Source organism: Mus caroli, chromosome 4, assembly GCF_900094665.2.
Source record: "Mus caroli chromosome 4, CAROLI_EIJ_v1.1, whole genome shotgun sequence".
Classification (NCBI taxonomy): domain Eukaryota; kingdom Metazoa; phylum Chordata; class Mammalia; order Rodentia; family Muridae; genus Mus; species Mus caroli.
Window position 1 is genome coordinate 111,259,164 of NC_034573.1, and position 20,900 is coordinate 111,280,063.

Below are 20,900 nucleotides of genomic sequence, written 5' to 3' on the forward strand. Positions count from 1 at the left end.
CCTCTCATCTCTGCCCCCATCCCCAGCACTGGGGTCACAGGCACATGTGGTCTTGCCCACTTTTCTGTGCTGGTGCTGGGGATCCAGCTTAGGTCCTCATGTTTGTGCAGCAAGCATTCCTACTCACAGAACCATCTCACCAGCCCCCGATCAGCTTCTCTCTCCACAGGGAACCATGAACCAGGGAGGTAAGGGAGAGATGTACAGAGAGCAGTGTTGATGGCCCTGAAGTCCACCTCCCCTTCTCTAGTTCATGAATCCCAGATGTGCTCCTGGCTATAAAGACTCTGCAACATCCCCTTTTCTTACTGTTCTCCACCTCCTATGCCAGTCTTTCTTGAGCCAGATCCTCTAAAACACACAGCATGGAAAACAGTGTCTACTGGACAAGGCACTTGAGTGCTGTGGTTTACGTGTGGTCATCCCCAAAGGGTTCATGGTGCTAAGCTTGATCCCCGGTGTGGCAATAATATGAGATGGAGCCTGATGGGAGGTTGTTAGATCATTGAAGGTGTAACCTCAGAGGCATTAGCATAGATCTCCTTGAACTGTCTTTGGCTTCCTATCCTACCATGTGATCACACACACACACTCACACACACAAGATTGTGATATTATCACCCATGAGGGTCTTCACTAGACCTGAGCTAATGCTATTACCACTCCCTTAAACTTCCAGAATTATGAGTTAAACACAGCCCTTTTTTAAAAAATGAAGCACCTAGCCTCAAGTATATTGTTATCGTAACAGAAAATAGGCTAATAATTTAATGGATAGCCTCATCTTTTCCCAGTTGGGCCAGCCTCCAAACCTCTGCTTGCTCTCTCTGCTCCTACCAGTCAGACTGCCTTCTGCAGCGTTTAAGGGAGTTGCATGATATGTCAACACAAGCCGGTGATGGAACAAGCAGGAAACGGCTGTCTATCAGTGGGGCTAGCAGGGCAACACCGACTTCTCTAATAGCTAGCTGCTACGGCCTAGTGAAGGGGAACTAAGGGCTGGAATGCAAGTTGCCCAGATTTGAGAAACGTATGCAAGATGGCCAGAAGAAACTCTCCCTTGGCCCCACTAAACAATTCAATGTGTGTTTCGTTGGCTCGGCTTCACAAGCTGGGCTTCACACAAGATTTTACTTGCACCAAGATCTCTGCTGCTTTGCTTTTGTTTCTTTAATGTGAAATCCACTGACTTGTGACTCCGGTTCAAGTGTGGTGGCAAGGAAGGTCCTGGCACAGCACTCTGTTAGCGCTCTCTGCTGCACCACCGTAGCACCCAGGGCTTTGCTTGTTCTCCACACCATTTGTGTTCTGCCTGTCCATCTTTGCATGTGTGTGCCCCCCCTAATCTGGCTGGTTAGGTGGGACGCACCTCATACTCCCTTGACCCTCCACCCCATCTCTTTGCTAACTTCCATGGTGGAATGAAAAGCTCTGTTGTAACAACTGCCACCACAACTCCAGAGGTCTGTCCTTTTTACTGTGCGTGTCCTGTGCCTGACTCAAACAGATACTGGTTAAGTTTCCTGAGGAAAAAAAAAATACCCCTCCTCCCTAGCACATTGGCAAGCCTGACTCCATTTACCTCAACACTCCCTGAAGCAGGAGAGATTGGGAGGAAATGAATGACAGCCCAGAACCACAAAGTATTTATTCACTCACCATTCATTCATTCAGTGACCATTTACTAAAGACTTCACCAGAGCCAAGCACAAAGTCACACAATAGCCCCGCCTTCAGCGAGCTTATGTTCTCGGTAGAAGGAGATGATAAATGAGTCACCAAATGATGATGGAGAAAAATTAAGGGACAAAAAGGACACAGAGACCCAGTGTGGGAGTGGGCAGGCCATGGGAGGTGGCATCTGAGCATAGTGGAAGAAGTAGAGAACCACGCAAGCGTCTGAGCAGAGGGGAAAGGCAGTGCAGAAGGCCTGAGCCAGAGGGCAGGCACCTGCTGTGTTCCAGCTGCTCAGGGAAGACATGGGATAAGGAAGAGAGGGAAGGAGGTGGAAGTGGACATGAGGTAGCCGAGGATGTGATCCTTCACTCCCAGGAGAGACACAGGACATGAGCAGGAGCAGCGTGGACCAGGGAAGAAGAAGAACATTAGCCCCACCGTGAGCTGGGAAAATGATGGTACAATCCTAGCAGGACACTCCCATGACTTGCTCAAGAGATTAGATCTGGGCTAATTTCTGGCACTAAAGATCCCTTTAAAATCTACCAATCTTCTCATTTCTAGATGGGGAAACTGAGTCCGAGAAGGAGGCCTGCCTCCCTGTGCTCATAACTAGATCACACTCGGTACTGGGCCTGGCCTTGAATGTCTCAGTCCTGAGGGTGATGACAGCAGAAGTAAGACTCAGCACCCGCTCTCCCCCCACCTCCCAAGCCTTTCAAACAGCCAAAGGACCAGGATGGAATCGGCTTTGGCCCTTTCTGCATGTGACCTGGGTGGCCCTGTGTTCGAGGATTTCCCAGTTCCCCAGCTACTTGAGCCTGAGAGGGGTCAGGGTCACCTCTAAGGAGCCTTCTGTTCTCTTAATCAGCAGACTTGTGCTGAGGAGGAAGGGGGATTTTAGTCCCAGCCACTTGGTTTTCAGTACTTTCAGAGAGCGAGAGCGAGCAAACTGGCAAGAGCTGACAGGGTGGAACAGGAGCTTTGGGGGAGGGGGCAGGGCCCCCTGGGGAGCTCAGGTGCCAAACCTGATCCCAGCCTGGGAATTCTGCTGGCTCAGCCACTGAGGACCCCACCCAGAGTGAGGTTTGTGGGTCTGAATAAGCAAAGCAGTATGCAAACTGGCAGGCCACACCTGGAGCATCTGAGTGCCCCCTTAGGAACGCCAAAACCAGAACCCGCCCTGGCTGAAGCTAATGAACCCTGCAAGCTGGACAAGACTTGTGGGCTCAAGCTGGGAGCTGGGGTGTTCCATAGCCCCAGTTAAGGTGGGAGCCGGGAGGTTATCTGCAGATACCCTCTCCGTTTCTTCAGCTTGTTAGGGGAGGGCTGTCCAGCCAATAATTCCAGCAGACCAGAGTCCTCCAAAAGGCAAAATCCTGCCTGTTGGTTCTAAGAAGTATAAGGATTGGGGGCACCGGAGGGCATAGCACGGGGGCAAAAGCAGCACCAGGACTTAGATGGGCAGGTTCTCTACCCTTTCTTGGCCAGCTGCCTGTGTATCCCTCTGCAGGAGCCAGGACCAAGAGCCATATTTTTGGCTGGTCTAGCTGGCTACTCTGGCTTCCGGGACAGGAAGTGAGATTCTGGACAGCTTCTAGAGCTGCCGTTGCGTGTTCTCTAGGAAGTCAGTGAGTGAGTGAGTAAGTGAGTGCCCTGGAGTCATCCAGAAGAGGGTTTTTTTTTTTTAAAATTTACTTTATTTGCATGCAGAATCTTCTGCCTCTAGAACTCTCCCATTTCTGAATAATGGCTTCAAGGAGGAGTCAGAGTAGATCAAACAGAACTTCATTAGCCCCAGGGCCCTGCAGATCAGAGAGAAAGGGGGACAACAACATACATCTCTGGTTCTGCTGCCCTGTCTTCTGTTGATAGACCCCACTCTTATCCCAGCCAGAATAAGCTTGAATTCAGCTCTGCGTTGGCTGGTGGACCTATGGCACATCATCTACCCCTCTCTAGGACTCAGTTTCCCCTTCTCTCTAACAGGATCAGTGATCCCGGATGCTGCAGCCTGGAGGAAAGGGTCTTCTGGCATGAAGCCTGAGCAAAGCTTGGGTTCACCTGGGGACACAGAAGGCTGACACCAGGCGGCTCCTCGGGAGAGGAAAATGTTCTTAGGGGAAGCTCCTTAGGGACCCCCTCTCCCGGCGCAGCCTTCGGCCCAGGCCGGCTTTCTACCACAAGGAACGGCTTTCTACCTGTTCTAAGGTGCGAGCCACCAGACCCCAGATCCCGGCCTGGGCGAGGCATAGTGGAAGGGGCGTGGTTTGTGGGCGGGGCAGTATGGGGCGGGGCTTTGCCTTTGCAAACTTCAGGAGCAGCGGCTCCTGTTACCTCCCCGCGGCCTCCCCGCCCGGCCGGCTTATTTTTCGTTTCCAAATTAACAATTGAAAACGCTGCGGCCTGAAAGGCGAGCAGCGGGCCAAGCGGAAAGTGTGAAGGTGCTGCCGCGTCACCGAGGCCGGGGGCTGAGAGAGTGCATTCAACACCCCAACCGATCGCCCACCCAAGAAGGCCGACAGAGCGAGGGAAGAGGGGAAGAACGACGGAGTCTTGGCCTGTTGTACCCTTCCTAGTGCTGCTCTGGCCAGGGTCGCAGGACCCAGTTCTCAGGGTCGGGATGATGCCAGCCCCTGCGAGGACGAAGGGGGGAAAGAGGAGAGCGCGCTAGGGCTAGGTTTCCACTCACAGGCTGAGTGCCCAGGCAGGGCAGCAGGTGCCAGGCAGCACCTCATAGCACCGTCCTTAAAGGCTCCTAGTGTCAGGGAGTTTCACGTGTGACCTCAAGCAAGTCATTTCAGCTTGCCAAGACTCGATGTCCTCATCTGGAAAATGGAGAGAAAATAAGCACCTGCCAAATAGATAAAGAAGGCTGGCTCACAGAGAAACCTTTGTATAGCAGCTATTTTCTGTGTTGTCAGTGATGCGGTAGTACTGAGTCCTAGAAACCCCTCTTCCTCCCACCATAGCCAAAGGTGCTGATCACCCTCCTCGGGGTCTTCTTGGAGACCCCTGAGGCCAGGAAGATCCTGGTAAGGGGCTCAAAGACTAAGTGAGTGGGAAGATCTGGGCTCCTCCTACAAAGAGGGGTGGCGCCAGGCCCACATCATGAATATCCTTGTTGCCCAGTGTATGAGGGGTAATAGATAGACTCTTTGTTCCTTGGCACCTAGGCACAGGGGATAAACACTAGAGACAGGTTTTATAGCCCTCCTACCCCTGTAGTGCAAGCTCTGTGAATTAAGAAACTTCATCCTTTTCAAGGTCTTTCTTCAACACCCAGGACAAGACTGATACAATGTAGGTTCCCAATGAATACCTACTGAGTGAGGGAATGAATAAATGAATGAATACGCAGGCCAGTAAGCCTGGGAAAGCCTCTAGTGGCCCCTCTGTAAAGGGAGCAGGGAGTTAGGATGAGTGTTCCCTCCTATCCAGAAACCCAAGGCAAATGGCATGGCAGGAGTGGGGAACAGATAGAGGAAGACAGAGAAGAGAGACAGCATTCTCAGGAGGCAGAATAAAGATAATCTATCTCCTGTCCCTCTCCCCCAACCACTACTCCTGGCCAGCCTAGGACTCAGCCTGGTCTCTCTATTGGGTTCTTCATGACCTCTTAGGAGTCAGGTCTGGCCCCACACCCAGTCTACTTGGAATCCAGTGTGAGTGGGTCCCAAGTCAGTCTCACAGCCTCAGTCCACTTCCCACAGTGATTTCTATGCTCTCTCCCATGCTCGGAAGCCCTTTGCACCCCCAAGCATCCCTGTTCAACTTTGGGAAGAAGTACCCCTCCAGCCACTTAGGGTTTCAAGCCCTAGCTGGGCAGCCTCAGAAACCTTTGTCACTGTCTTCTCTGTCTGGTCTGTGCCATGTCCAGCTGTCCCTCCCTCTGCCCCACTCCACTGACATTCATTTTCTAAAGCAGCCCAGTCTTGATCCTTCAAGCCCACCAGGCTGGTCTAAGTGGATGCCAAGGCTTGAACCCTGGTGACTTGGGATGTTGCCAGCTTTGTGAAACCTGAGGGTTCTGGAGAAAGTTGTCTTGGGGTTACTTCAAGAAGCCTGGGCCGAGGGAGGGAGGGCCAATACCCAAACACCTCTGATGCTGGCAGGGCAGGGAAAGAGTTCAAATGGAGACCCACATATGGGAAGTCTAAATATTTAAAAGTTTAAATCAAGTTAACAAGCTGTTAAGTAAAATGAGTTCTGTTCTTTCTGGCACGTCTGCCTTCATAATGATCTGGACAACCACGGTTGAATTTCAATTCTGGGACTCTTGAGTCTTGTGGCAGAATATGGCGGGGTGGGACAGCCAGGCCCTGTGACCTTGTGATCCTTAGCCCGTGGCATAGCCCCGTTCTCGTCCCCTACTGGGCCTATCCTATCTGCCTCTGCTTTTGCTCACTGTGAGTTAGCAGTCCCTGGTTTCTCACCCTGATTGCCTGGAAGGAGAACCACATGCAGGTTTCAAGTCTGTATTCAGGGCTCCATAGGAAGAGTGGACAGGATCCTAGCTAGCCTCTACCCTGACCTCCGCCCAAACCAGCCCTGCTTTGACCTGAGTCAGGGTCCTATTGGAGAAGCAGGTCTACTACTTCAAATGGGCTGAAAAGCTCTCATCTAAGCCTTCCCCTGTTGAAGGCAGCGGGGAGTAAAGTCCGGGGGAACCACAGCAACACAACAGGCATACCAAACCCAGGGCACATCCCAGCTACACCCAGCCCTGGGAGCACGTTTCTGATCGACAAGACCCAGGACTGCCTGAACAAGAAGCCATCAACAGTGTGTATGGTGCAAGAGTGAGCTAGCATCTAGGACCTTGACATGGACTTCAACTCTGATTGCCCAGCTCAGGGATGGATTCAAGAGCCAGACCAGGCTCCAGAGAAGCAAGGGAGCCCTGGTATAAATAACAGTGGGGGGCCGGGATGTTTGGGCCCATCTCCCAGGCGACGGCTGTGTTTACTGCCCAGCGAGGGGGAGGGAACCCACACATTTGCCTCCTTGACTTGTAGCCAAATTTCTCCAGGAAGGGGTGGCCCAGGATTAGCCCCAAACACTCCAACTTTACACCCCAACCAAAGGATCATCTGTTTGACATAGGCCTTAAACCTCTCTGCCATTGCTGCCCTCCTCTGTCTCCAAATGCTGCAGAGTGCACCTCTATCCACCCCCAGTACACCAGCATTTCTCCACCCAAGGCCCACTCCTGCTCAAAGACTGGAAGGGTGGGGAGCACGAGAAGGACACAGAGGACCATGGGCAGAGAGCTGGGCGTGTGCCAGCATCTAGCTGGGGCCACTGGGCACAGGGCAGAGACAAACCTCTCCCACGGCCCCAGCCAAGACAGGGGGAGGGCTGCAGCCCCCAGATTAGGAGCGTGCAAATCCCTTTCCCCAGCCTACAGGTTCATCCCATGCCTGTCATGTGAGAGCATTAGTTGGCCAAACCCATCATGGGGAGGGCTGGCAGGTGACCTCTTGATTACGCCCTGGCAGTCACACAGACCAAGGGAAAGACCATTGATGCAGGAGGGCAAGTGGGAAGGCCCTTCCCATGGGGAAGCAGCTGCATCAAGGCTGGGCTGGGCGTGGAGTTGACGCAGAGTTCCAGCTAGCAGGTCAGCCCAGCCTAACACTTGTACATACACACACACACACACACACACACACACACACACACANAGAGAGAGAGAGAGAGAGAGAGAGAGAGAGAGAGAGAACACTCTGCTCAGCTGTCTAATGGGTCTTGCCTGGGACAGCAGCTAATTTGTGCTCAAAACTGGGGCAGTGTGCCTATCCCAGCTAAATACATGGACATGCACACATGTATGTGCTTATGTGTAAAGGTCAGCCTCGGAGTCACACCTAGCTCTCTGCTGGGGCCCTCCCTGCCTGGCTCATGCTCCCCACCCTTCCAGTCTTTGAGCAGTAGGTCTTGGGTAGGGAAATGCTGGAGTACTTGGGGTGAATAGAGGTGCACTCTACAGCATTTGGGGTGAAGGGGAGGGCAGGTCTAGAGAGGCTAGAGCCTCCGGAGCCATCTGCCTTATTTTTTATACAAGGTCTCTCTCACTGGGGTGTAGGGCCCACTGATTGGGCAAGGCCTGCAGGACGTCTCAGGGTTTTGCCTCTACAATGCTGGGATTACAAATTGTACTGACACGGGCTTTTTAACCCATGTGCTGGGGATCAAACTTGGATCTTCATGCTTGGGTGGAACTCACTTTATTGACCAGGCTATCACCTCAGACAGACAGACACACACACACACTTTTTTTTTTTTTTTCAGTACTAAGAACCAAATACAGGACCCTAAGCAAATGTTCTACCATTGAGCTACATTTCTTTCCCAGGCTCAGTATGAAATGGCGTGAGTAACATTTCCTCCAGGAGGTACTACCATGAGGATTTCTGTCACAAGGATTCAGGGAGATTATTCAAACCCACAATAACTAATGTCCACACTGGGCCAGGTGTGCTGTGAAGTACTCTGTGGACCAGCACGTGGGAGAGGGGAGTGCCTTTCCAGCACAAAGGCAAGGCTCAGAGGGTGTGACAGCTCCCTAAGACCAAGCTGTGGTCTGGGCTCAACTGCTGATGTAGGTTAGTCTCTGCCCAGTTCAGAGCCTTGGCCTCTTCATCAATAGTGTGGCAGGGTTGGGAAGTCTAATGAGACTGGTGATTTCTAAACCCTGTTGAGCTGTTGACAGGAGGGAGAGAGGAGCTGGGCCTTTCCTCTTTCTCCAGACCTCCGTCACTGTCTCCGTCAATCCTTGCACAATCTCATGGGGCTGTTCAGAATCACTACTCTGGGGACACCTGCAGACCCCAATCCCACCCCCTCTGGCCCTTTCCAACCAGCCTTTCAACCTGTTTTCACTCTCCCTGTTTCCAAGCACCCCCCCAGCTCTGCTTGCTGCCTCTCCCAGGGCAGTTTGCATACATGCCTGGAGCTTTCCCTACAGGCAAAGTTCCCAGGGCTGCAGGCCAGGTTGGGACAGCCAGGTCCAGGGCAGAGTTAGGAGAAGCTGTGGAAGGGTGTTCTGGGATGTGGGTCTTGGGGTAAGCAGAGGAAGAACAAGCCGATTGGGACGGCATCCTGGGGTTCCTTTCAGAGTCCTTCCTCCATCAAGGTTCCGCTCAGTCCCACAAAGGCATTTCTAACTGCTCAGTCAACTTGGGTTGGGACTACACTTGACCACTCTCTGCTAGGATCCCACAAGATCTGCGGTACCTAAAGACTTATCATGCAGTGGAGAAACCCATCCATGTCCCCCACCCCACCCCCACCCCTAGGGAACAGGGCTCGGGTCTTGACTCACTGCTCTGTCCTCAGTTTCCCGTTTAGGGTGCACCCCCAGGGACTGCCAGTGAAGTTTGCTGAATGAGAGCAGAACAAAGGGCAAGGAATGAGTCCCGCATAGTAGGACGAGGTAGGAGCAGTGTCTTGAACTTGATGGTTGAAGTGCTGTTTAGGACGGTCTCCCCGAGCAACAGGTGCTGAGGATGAAGAAGGCTCACAAGGCTGCAGCCTCCAAAGCTGGACACCAGGGTTTGGGTCTTGGCCCAGCTACTACCATCCAAGCATGAGACTTAACTAACTTGGGCCTCAGCCTCATCGGAAAAAACGGGCCCACTGGCAGGATTCACATCACAGGGCTGTGGAGAGGCAAGTTCCCAGAGCAGCGTCTGTCTGGCTTTTGGTAAGCACTCAATAAACACTCGCTATTATTATCTTTACTGTTACTGAGAGCTGGAATAGGGGGAGGAGCCTGGGGAAGGGAGGTGCGGCTGGTTACCACCCAGCAGGCAAGCCTCCCTTCCCACTGCAAGCCTGACCTGCAGCAGCTGTGCGCAAGGTTCCCTCCCACCCAGATACTGCAGCACAGGCTCCCTGAACACTCGGACTCTCTAGACACTGTCTGGGCTGAATCTAGAAAATTCTAGTTCTCCAGATACTCCTTCCTGCCTCTTCCTCTTGTCAATGACAAGGGCTTGTGCTTAACCAGCAAGCTGCAGCTTCCATTTCTGAACAACTGGCACAATGACTTATCTACCTTATAGGGATCTTGGTGGGGATTCATGGAGTACTGTGTGGAACCCAGTTAGCACAATTCTGGTTACAGATGGGGTGAAGATCTTGTTACTAAATACGGGCTCTGAGTGTTCTTAGGACCTCAGCCCGGTGCATCTATGAGCTTTGGCCCCAGGCTTCCCAAGAAAGGCATTGCCATGCTGGCTAACCTGTTCTAACAGGGCCAAGCTGTTCCTCCATGGCTGAATGTCAGAGCTCAAACTAGAGTCAGCAAGAGGGACACAGGTGAGGGCTCCAGGGCTCCAGGGAAGTGGGAGCCTAGAATGGGAAGATAAAAATAAGAAAACCAGCACACAGCCCTGTTCTTCAGAACACTTCCTAACTCACCAAAACTTCAACTAGCAGACGGCCCAAGAGGTGGGCAGGATGCAACTGGAGTTCTAGGGTGGGCAGAGACTTAGTGAGAATGGGCCTGCCTGGTATTACACAGGAAGCAAAGGCAGGAGCATGCCTGGCTTGGAAACTCCTGGTTCAGTGCTCCTGATTTGGGCTAGCCCAACTCCTCAGGTCAGTCTTGAGAAACAGTCTAGGGTGAGAGGGGACAGGACCTGAGGCTCCTCTGTCCCCCAATAATCCTTCCAGCTGCCAGGTCTCTTCCAACTCCTACAGCCCTATTGGTCGGGAGCCAGGACAGGGCCCCAGCTCTTGGGGATTTCATGTTTCGGTTGAATTTCCAAAAGTACTTCAGGGACTGCATATAAGGTTTTCAACTTTTTATTTTGCCAAAGTAAGGACATTTGTAAAAAATCCTCGCCTCATCACTTCACACATGAAAGCACATAGTCTCAGACTTCGTGACAGTCTTCGAAATGGACCGCATTCAGCTCAAAGAAAAAGTCACCACGATGTCCTTATTTTCCTCAGTGTTTCCCTTGGCCACTGAAAACACCCCAGGCTCTCTGCTCATGCATCTGAGAAGCACTTGGAGCTTGAGGGTCTCACATATGTGGGTTCAAATCCCAGCTCTGCAACAGACTGGCTGCATGACTTGGTTTGCCTCCTTGTCCTGTCAGCAGAATGCGAACAATAGCAGTGCTAGTCACAGGGACGGGAAGAACAGCTGTATGTGCAGAGCAGTTGATCAGGAGGCATGGAGGGTTCCTGCCCCTATCTGCTCTGCCTACAGCTCTAAAGGATAGGGGTTCCCTGCATAGCTCAGTGACCAAGGGCTCTATAGAACCTGTTGCAAAGGGACCAGGAAAGCTTGCCTTAAACCTTCACCCTAGCTATTCCTGCCCATCAGAGCTCTGCACTCAGGATATGGGCAGAGAGAGAGATTCCAGCACTTGGAGGTCTAAGGAATCCTTTCTCTACTTCTCTCCAGCAGGTAAAACCCTCCTCCTCTTAAAAGCTGGCCACCGCCACTCTCTCATGCCTGGATAGCAACTTTCCCGAATGTGAGCCATGCACAGTGCTCGCCCTTCCCTAACCAGGTCTGACAGAACATTGAGAAAGAAATAAGAATAATACATGGGGCAGAAGGTAAAATTCAGGATCTCCAGCAGAGGCTGAAGTAGAGTGGGCAGAGAGTGCTTCCGAGATCCGAGAAGAGCCGATGTTCAAACAGGGCTTTGAAGGATCAATCGGAGTGGGTGTGACAGAGATGTATGTGACCAGCCTAAGAAAAAGCACACCAAGCACTTAGCTGCGCATAGTGGGTTGTTTCCAAGAGGGGGCACAAAGGGTGCCTGTAGGAAGAGCTTCCTGGGGTTTGGAGGTAGGAAAGCCACTGGATCCAGGAAGGAGGACCAGTTTGGAGGGATGAGTTTGGGTATTCACTACCTGGGTACTATTGGGAGTCCAGAGATAAAACCTCGGAAGGGAAACTTTCCTCAAAAAGATCACATAATGTCACAGGATTGTGAGCCCACCATGAAACTGTGTGGAAAGGACCCAAGACAAAAAGCCCAGAATTTAAGGACAGGAAGAGGAGGCACAGAGAAAAGGCAGGAGGCTTGAGCCTCCCCTCCTCCCCCCAACCCAAGAAGGGGGCTAGCAGTAGAGTGCTTGCTTAGCTGCACAAGGTCCTGACTTCAATCTCCTGCATCCTAGGTGACAGGAAGTAGGTAGGAGGGCCCTGTAAACTCAAACCCCTGCTAAGGCAGAGAGCAGCAGACAGCTTAGCACTCGGTTCCAGGAGTCTTGTTCTGGGTTCAGATCCTGCTTCTACAATGCTTCTTCTTCCAATGTTAGCTGTGTTGATGTTAGACAAGTCATTTAACTTCTTTTTGTGGGTTTGTGGATTCATTTATCTGTTTGTTTTTAGACAGGGTCTCACTGTGTAGCTGTCCTAGAACCCACAAATGGAGACCAGGCTGGCATTGAACTCACAAAGATCTGCCTGCTTATTCTTCCTGGGTGCTGGAATCAAAGGTGTGAGCCACCAATGCCCAGCAGTCATTTAACTTCTCTCTCTCTCTCTCTCTCTCTCTCTCTCTCTCTCTCTCTCTCTCTGTGTGTGTGTGTGTGTGTATACATGAGCCTGCCTGCCGAGCATGCACAAGGCCCTGGGTTAGATCTCTAGCATCACTTACAAAACCTCCCAGATGTGGTGATGCCAGTGCTTGAGATAATGATGGAGGAGGATATGGAGTGTCGAGTCAGTTTAGGCCAGTTAGAAAGACCCTAAAGACCCTGTATACACACACACACACTCACACACACCAAAAATAAAAAGAACCTGAAGAAGTTGCAGACATGCTCACTCAGCCTTATTCGGTTCCCAGGCTGTATGCCTTCCTAATCCTTCTGGTGGACCAAGGGTACCACTTTCCTCCCTATCACACCTCTCCCACTCCATGGCCTCTAAGCAGAGACTGGCAGGGGAAATGGCAGAATGTATTCAGGGGCTGGCCCTTCCCTGGGGATATGTGGCACACAACACAACAACATCTATCTGTTGAGCTGTGTCCTGGGCCATCAGATCCTGTCTCCTGATTGGTTTGAGGCTTCTGGAGCTCTGAGTCTCTGCTCTGACTGCAGCAAGGTGGATTAGACAGAGAAGCTGTGTGGATCCCACCCACCCCATCCCTGAAGGAGGATTCTCCCTGGGGCTCAGGATCTTGACTGCACCTGGGTGAGGGTTGTCCCTTCTGCAGAGGGTGGCATTCAGGCCCAGATGGGCCAGAAGCACCTGGATTGTGCTGACAAAGCCACTCTTTCTTGCCCTCCTTCTTTCTCCAACCCCTAGAGACAGCCAAGCCCAGCAAAAAATAAACCCAAAGGCAGAGACCTGGACACTCCAAGGAGGGGTTGTAAGGAAGGAAGGGTAAGGGAGACACAGTAGAGAGCCCTTCCCTCACTCCAGAGCCCACAGACCCTGATTTATCTCCTTTCCAATGTTGGGCTCAGAGGAAGCACATATCTACCCTCCGCCCTCCATGCTGTGGAGGGCGCCATTCCTCTGTCTGATGGGGATGATCAGAGTAAATCATTCAGCTCTGTCAGACAGGCTTTTCCACATTATGAAAAGAGTATCCCACAGAATCCCTCTCCAGCTCTTGGCTATTTGACAGTCCTTCTTGCTAACTGACCTCCATCCCTTTGGTTTCTGTGAGAATTGAACTGTATCATCTCCAGCAAGCTTGCTCCTAGACCACCAGCCTGTATGAGAGTCTGAGGAGTCACATGATTTCCAGGCAGCCTCTAGGCCAGAGACCCCACACCACCCACTGCTTCCCATTCTCCATGGAGGAAGGATGAGGGAAGAGTGACTGCTCTGCTCTCTCTGCCTGCCTCCCTCAGGCGCTGCCCACGGATTCTTAGCCCAATTAGTCTGCCGCCTGGGGCTTCCCCCCCCCCCCACCGCTCCTCACCCCCAGGTGCCAAGCCCCAGGGTACACAGATCCTGCCTTGGGGACAGAGTTACTCAGTCTGCCTGGAGTCCTGGTGAGTTCCATCAAACCTCTGAAGCCAGAGGATGCCTTCTCCCCCCAGCCCCAGGGAGCTTCCGTGGGACTGGCAGCCTCCTGGGTAGCCCTCTAAATGGCCTGGTGTCTTTTGAAGGGCCTAGCAGAAGGCTCTACGAGATTTCCCTCTCCCATTTCAACTCTTGAGTCAGCAGTACCTCTCACCATAGGCATAGGTTTGCGTTTGCAATCCTGAGAAAGTGGGGTCCTCTTCCTTGTTAGGCCCATCTGGCAGAAGAGGACACTGAGGCTGAGGATCAGGGTGGAGTGTGGACGGGCATCTTCCCGGGTTTGTTCCAGAGACCACTGGTACTGGGTTATCTCTCTGTGTCAGCTAGCTGGGGATGGGGGTGGGGTAGAGGTGGGGTGGGGTGGGGCTGGGGGGGGGCAACAACAACATGAACCATGAAACCCAAACCTCAACCCCACAATGGCACACTGGTGCAGGGACAGGCACACTCACAAACACAGAGCCAGAACCAGGGCCCCAGGGGACTTAGAGAGCAGTGTTCTTAGAGACTGGGCAGCTTCCCCACAGCAGACACCCCCTCCCCCATCTGCTCCCTGCAGGCAAGTCTCTGGTTCTCCAAGCCTGGCAAAGCTTGTGCGCTGTGCTGGCTGATGTCATTTGTGACACAACGGAAGAAACAAATCCATAAGTAGCCCAGAGACTCAGGTTAGTGACTCCGGGCATGAGCTGTGTGACATCCCCTACCCAGCAAGAAGCAAAGATGACTGTCCCCTGACACCATGGCTAGGAGGCATAAATGAGAGGGTGCAAGGAAGAAGCTTGGAGGGATTCACTGACCCCATCTGAGACAGGAGACCATGAGCCTAGAAGTTTGAGGCTAGCCTGGGCTACAATAGGGAGATTCATTCTAAAAGAGAAAAAAAGTTCAGGTGGGCCTGGAGGCTGCTCCACAGAACGCCACAAAGACACAGTGTCAGGCTCCTGGCAGATACACAGGTGACATGGGCAATACCACCCCCACTATTTCCTCAGCACACATACTCCCCTGCTGAGCCCAGGACCCTGTCAGACTTCCCATCAGGACGAGGACTTATGACCAAACACTGGCTGCTCTTCTTCCTCAGCCCTGGCCACCTGGAGGTAGCTGTATTCCTGTTGTTCAGACTAGACAACCAGAACTCAGACAGACTACGCAACTTTCACGAAAGCTAAGGGCAGCTACAGAAACAAACTCCATCTGCAAGGCCAAGTCTTAGGTCCCTGTGGAACTAGCTCCAGAGAAATGAAAAAACCTCCCCTCTTCCTCCCATCCCTCAGTTGTCACGGCAGAGCTGTCAAGGTCTAGCACTGTGGAGAACCAGAGTGGAGAGATTTCCCCATGGAGTTCCTTTGGGGCAGGCCCCAGAGCCTCCTCCCCCTGCTCCTGGGCCACTTCAGTGACTCTGATGGCTCCGAGAACTTAAAATTAATCACCCACTCCAAGTGCTGCCTCCAGCCCAAGAATAATCGCCTCCTAAAGCATGCCTGGTTCCAACGCTGTGTGGCTATGGGCTCTTTCAGCAGCGGGGCTTGTAGACAGACATTCAGAAGGGCTTCCTCCGTGAGGAGGAGAAATGTGCTAAGCTCTGGAGCGGGACAGACAGACAGTGGCCTGACTCAGAAGGAGGGAGTGGCAGGTGCCAGGGGAAGGGAAAGGGCAAAGAAGCCATTGAAAAATTGACATCTTCACTTTCCCACTCCTTATAAAGGAAAAACAGAAGCACAAAAGTGCCACGGGTCACACACTCCAAGTCCTTCCCAGTCACATCGGGAAGGTGTTGGAGCATCAGGTTTCTGCAGTGCTGTCTGGGAGGCTGAGTGTCACCTTGGAGGAAAGTGTGTCTCGTTCTATGCCTGATAGACCCAGCCGCACACAGCAGGGTTGGGCAAAGGAACTCAGGGGGCCCTATGGGAGGAGCCCAAGCCATCCCCACTGTATCAGAGTTCCCGGACGGCTCATAAGGTAGCCTGAAACCCTGGGAAAGGAGAGGCAGAAATTTCACTAAGGGAAGAGTCCCTCCTGATCTGTCTATGAAGCTAGTGAGAGGGTGGAACATCAGTTCTTTCTCTTGGATGTTGCCGCATGTGCATGTGTGACATCCGTGGGCACCTGTGCCAGGGCTGTGGTGAGTACAGCATGCAACAGGGCTATTCTCTGCAACGCAAGCTTGACTGCCCCCAGAAACAGCAGAACAGTTTTCACCCAATTCTATAAAATCTTATCACTGTGCCCCCTGGCAGCAGGTGTGCTAGGCCCTAGGGACACAGATGCTCTGGAGGGTCTGGGGCCTGACCCAGCTAAGGTCAGTGGATAACAGAGGGCTCTGGGTTGAGGCTTTTCCTTGTGAATGGCATGACCTTCCCTGGGCTTCCCCTTCCTCACCTGTCAGTTGGGGAGGATAGCAGGGCCTGCCTCACCAGGCTGGGAAGGGTGTGTGCCTGCACAAAATCAGAAATCTCAGTTTGAACTCCAAGGACCACACCAGGTGGCCTGAGTGAGCAGAGAGAATGGTTCTGGACAGGGAGTCTGGACTGAAGGTCTGGCCCTCTGCTTCTGCTACCAATTTGTCACATGACTTTGGTCTCCAGAGCCTTAGTTTTCTCAGAGTTGGGATGGGGCAGTCAGAATGTGAGAACTGACCTGGTCTGGTCTGGGTGTTCCATGCTGGGATAACTTCTTGGACAGGCTATGCTCTGTCTCACAAGCTTGAGGTAGGAGGTCGGGGTGGGGGGACTCCAAAGTTAGGAGTGTACAGGCCCCGAGAGCTGTGGCTACCCTCCTCCTCGTCCCATTCCCACAGTTTCTGACCCCAGGGACAAGGCTGAGGGAGGATGTTTACAGAGTCTTAAACCTTCACTTAGAGAAGTTTGCTGGGGGCTGGGAGCAAGGGTTGAGTGGTGAGGACATAGCAGTGGCCAGGGAAGCAGAGTGGACATGGGGGAGGGGCGTGCTCCCTCACAGCCCCTTCCACGTTTGGGACTCCAAAGGTGCTAGTGTGGTCTGAGAGGGTACCACAAGGAGTGAGTCTGCTCCTAGGGACTCAGTAATGAGGACTTAGTAAAGTGCCAAGAGCAAGGCCTGGGGGGGGGGGCGGGGGGCGGGTACATGCTAGTGGCAGGAGCTCTGGGGTGAAGGGGCGAAGTGGTAGGACTAAGGGCCTAGAGACAGAGAGAGCCCAGAAGGGTCTAGTGACCCTTCATTCTGATCTTTACAAGGAGAAGACAGGACAGAACAGGCTTCTGTCACTTCCCAGAGGCACAGCTGAGAGCAAGAGAGGCTTAATTCTCCACCCTTAGGAGTCCTGGAAGGTGTGGGTCCTGGGAGACCAGTTGACTGGTATGAGGGAGGTATTTCAACCATCTTCCTTCCCAAATCCTTTCTCCTAGGCCCTTCTGTGGGGACGCCACCCTTGGCCTGGGACTCTGGAAACAGGTCCTAACTGAGGCTCTTAACTGATGCCCCAAGCATGGGAATCCCACCCCACTCGAAGGGAGTGGGGGTGGGGCTAAGCTAGAAATGCTACCCTAAGCACTTCTTGGCAAGAGCATGCAAGTCCCTACTTCGAGAGGCCGGAAAAGTCCATATCTGGAAGTCACAGAGAACAAGAGACACTTCTGTGTAGGCTCCCTCCCACCCCCAGTGCTAGCACCCATTCCTAGTCCTCTCACCCACACAACTGTTCAGTTAGCTCTTTCCCACCCATTAGCCCAATCATGAAGAAGTCCCAAAATACGAGATTTCTACCCACTCCAATGACCTACAGATCTAATGCTCAGAGAGGCTCTCAACTAACACAGTGCCACACAGCACTCAATAGGAAGGGCCTTCTCGGTCTCCTTGACCTCCAAGATCTACAGCCAGTTCCCTGAGATCCCTAAACATCCAGACACTGTCACACCATGTGTCTTCCCCTAGGGCTCCAATCAACACTTCCATCCTGAGCTCCTGGAGACAAGTGTTCTGGACACGGCTGCCCCTAGCCAGGGCATTCCTGGCATCTGGAGAGAGCCGGATGTGGGGCAAAGGTGTCATCCAATTTAGCTCCTGGTAAGAAGGGGAGGCCCCTCTAAAGAAGCTACAGTAATGGTTGGTCTGGGTTAGGCTGCTTTCATCTCCACTTGACGGCCCCAGCTTGGGGCCAAGGAACTAAGTTAGGAGCCAACTGACTTCTCTAGGCCCTGCCATGCCTTGGAAAAGTCACCTCCAGGGAAAAGCCTGTGGAAAGCATAGCTGTGCCCTGTGTCTTAGCCTCCCTGGGCACATAAGGGGCCTGCCATGCAACTCGTGTGTGTGTGTGTATGTGTGAGTGTGTGTGTGTGTGTGTGTGTGTGTGTGTAAGATATACCTCTAGCTCTGGCACATTAATGTTCAGTGGACACTGGAGCCCCTAGTCCACCAACACTGAACTATATCACTCCACTGACAACTACATCCAACAGACATCCGTCCAGGTTTTTTGGGTGCACTGAGATGCGGGCTGCCCCTGATTATTCACTGGGATCCAAAGCCTGACCTTACACCCTGCAGAGTCTTAGCCTGGGGTCTCTGCACAAAACCACAGCTGCCACTCTAAGTGGGTCTGTAGAAAGTTCCCTTTCTCTATTCTTCCTGGTACCATCTTCCTCTTCCCCTGAGATTCTGTGCCCAGCCCCCCACCCCAGGACTCATGGGGCAGAGGTAAGAGGGCATACAAGGAGGACAAGCAGAAAGACACGGGTGGGGAAAGCCAGATAGAAGGGTGGCCAAGCAGGTGAACAGAGAGATAGACAGATGGACACACAGGCATCAAAATAAGTAAGAGGATAGGCCCACAAAGCACGAAGACAGACAGACCAACAGAAAGGCTGTGGGACAGACAGGTGGAGGAGAGATTAACAGACAAGCTAACTTACACACAAAGGGAGACTCAAGTCTAGCATAGGGACAGATTGTCAAGTGACTATCAGGTGGACAAAGCGGGCTGCCCCGGAGACCCTGAAGCAGGCAATAGTAAGAGCAGCTCATTGTCTCTCCCAGGCACTTCTCAGCATCTCAGCACCAGGCCCAGCCCATTAACCGATATGGCCTGGGCCTCTCATGTTCCTGGTCCGACCAGGCCTTCCCCCAAGACTGCCTTCTGAGCCAAAATTCACTCTCTACATCCAAGAGGGGTCAGTGTTTTGAAAGTTGTAGGAGCCTGCTGAGGGGAGGAGGGGCCCCACAGAGGCATTGTTTCCAAACATACCCCTCTCTTCTTTCTTTTTCCCCATGCCCAGAGCCAGGCCTAGTACAGCTGGCCAGCAAGGCAGGAGAGCTGGGTCCAGCCTTCAGGGCAAGGCAGGACAGGGTAGGGCAGGCGGGGCAGCCTGCTGCCTTGGGTACTTCAAAGTTGAGGGTGCGGAGCAAGACTAAAGAAGACACGGATAAAGTTGGAAACAGTACACAGGCCTGTCAGAGCCATAGGGACCCTAGACACCTAGACAATCAAAGGCCAGCCCTGATCTGGATACAGCCTGTCTCTGAAGAGAGAAATCTCCAAGGGGACCAGGTGGGAACACAACATAGCTACAGAGCCTGAGGGGAGAAAAATAATGTAGGGGCTAGGGTCTTCTGTGTCTGGGACACAGGGAGGGTGAGGTGAACAAAAGATAAGGGGAGTCCCACTTTAGCGGCTTCGGACTTGGTAAAGCAGAGAAGAGCAAGAAGCTGAATGACGGGTCAGAGCAGTGGGGCTCTGCGATCAGGATGAAAGTAAGGAGAGCAGGCAGAAGAGGTTAGACGCAGGGCAACAGGGGTCAAGGCTGGGAGATCAGGGGTTAGGTCAGACTGGGAGACCGAAAAGTGGGCACAGGTCCGAGAGGAGAACTGAGTGAGGGTCTGCCCCGGGGCAATAGGATAGAGAGGTGGAGCCAGCGCGGGGTGGCGGTCCCTAAAGAGTCTGGCTCACGCGGGGTCAGAGCCGGGGCACGCCTAGGGGTGCGGGGGCCCCAACTTACATGAAGACGTGGTAGACGAAGGCCCACCCGCGGGGCCGCTCCAGCACGTTGTAGACCCAGTTCTGCAGGCGGCGGTAGCGCTTCTGCGCGGCGGAGGAGCGCTGGCCGCCGCAGGCGGAGCCCGAGCCGGAGCCCGGCCCAGGGAGGGGCGCGCCCGGCGGCAGGGGGCTGCCCAGAAGGCCGATGCGACGCGGAGAGCCGCCCCCGCCCGCCTCGCCCTGTTCACTCTGCACGGCCGTGAGCGCCACCAACTCCGCGCGGGGGGCGTCCCCGGGCGGGGGGCCCAGGCCGAGGCGGCGCGGGGGGGCCTCGGCCATGGGCGGCGCCGGGCGGGGGGCCGGGGCGTTGCGGGGCGGGGGCGCGCTCAGCGGCTCAGAGTCGCATGGCTCGAACCCCGGGCCGGCGAGGCGACCCTGGGCGCGCACGCAGGCGGCGGGGGCTAGGGACCAGGCCGGGTCCGTGCGGGGTCCGGAGGCGGTCGCTCGGAGCCTCGGGGCCGCGGGAGCCCGTACTGACCGCCCGCTTCCCCGGCGACTGGGGCGGCTCTTTCCGACTCCAACTCTCTTATTACGCGCTCCATGCCGCTCGCCTTTCCACCTGCCGCCGGCGCGCCGCTCACATGTCACCCTCCCCCGCCCCGCCCCGCCCCTCCCCCGCCCGCCCCGCGGCCGCCTTCCCAAATCCGGGAGGGAGCGAGAGAGAAGAGCACCGGGAGGGGGACCCGGGTCGGACGCGGCGGGGCAGGGCGCGCGGTCCGCCCAGTCGGTGTGTCCCGGCCCCGAGCGCGTGGCGCGGGCAGCGCGCCGGGCCCCGAGGCCGGGCGTGTACGAGTGGTGTGGCCCTTGTGGCCCGCTCTTGGGAGGGAGGTTGGGACGCCTGGGGAGTGGTTGTGGAAAGTGGGGCGTGGAGTGTGGAGTTGTGGCCGCGGTAGCTCGAGGGACACTTACATTGTAGAGTGGAGGTGTTTGTGTCCAGAGAAGTGCCTACTTGTGAGAGTTGGCTAGCCAGCCGTGGGTCTGCGTGGGTTCAGTGTGTGTGGGTGGGTGGATGGATGGATGGATGGGTGGGTGGGTGGGTGGATAGATAGATGGATGAGAGTGCAGAAGGGTGTGCAGAGCCGGGCAGTACAGCGCGATGGGTGATGTAAGCGAGGAGGTGTGCCCGTCGGGTCGTGCCCTCGGTTTCTAGTGCAGGGTGTTTAAAATGCGCTGAGGGCAGAGTGAAGTTGG

The 20,900-nt window shown here is 54.0% G+C and overlaps 1 protein-coding gene across 2 annotated transcripts in view; it reads right to left on the reverse strand.

The window, feature by feature from the left end:
* Positions 1–20,289, reverse strand: part of Kcnq4 (potassium voltage-gated channel subfamily Q member 4) — a 51,737-nt gene extending 31,448 nt beyond the window's left edge. For both annotated transcript variants that reach the window (XM_021159917.2, XM_021159918.2), the window contains exon 1: positions 19,672–20,289. In XM_021159917.2, the coding sequence (XP_021015576.1) occupies positions 19,672–19,988 (317 nt within the window). In that variant the 5' untranslated portion in view covers positions 19,989–20,289. The remainder of the gene's footprint in view (positions 1–19,671) is intronic.
* Between the last annotated feature and the right edge of the window lie 611 nt (positions 20,290–20,900).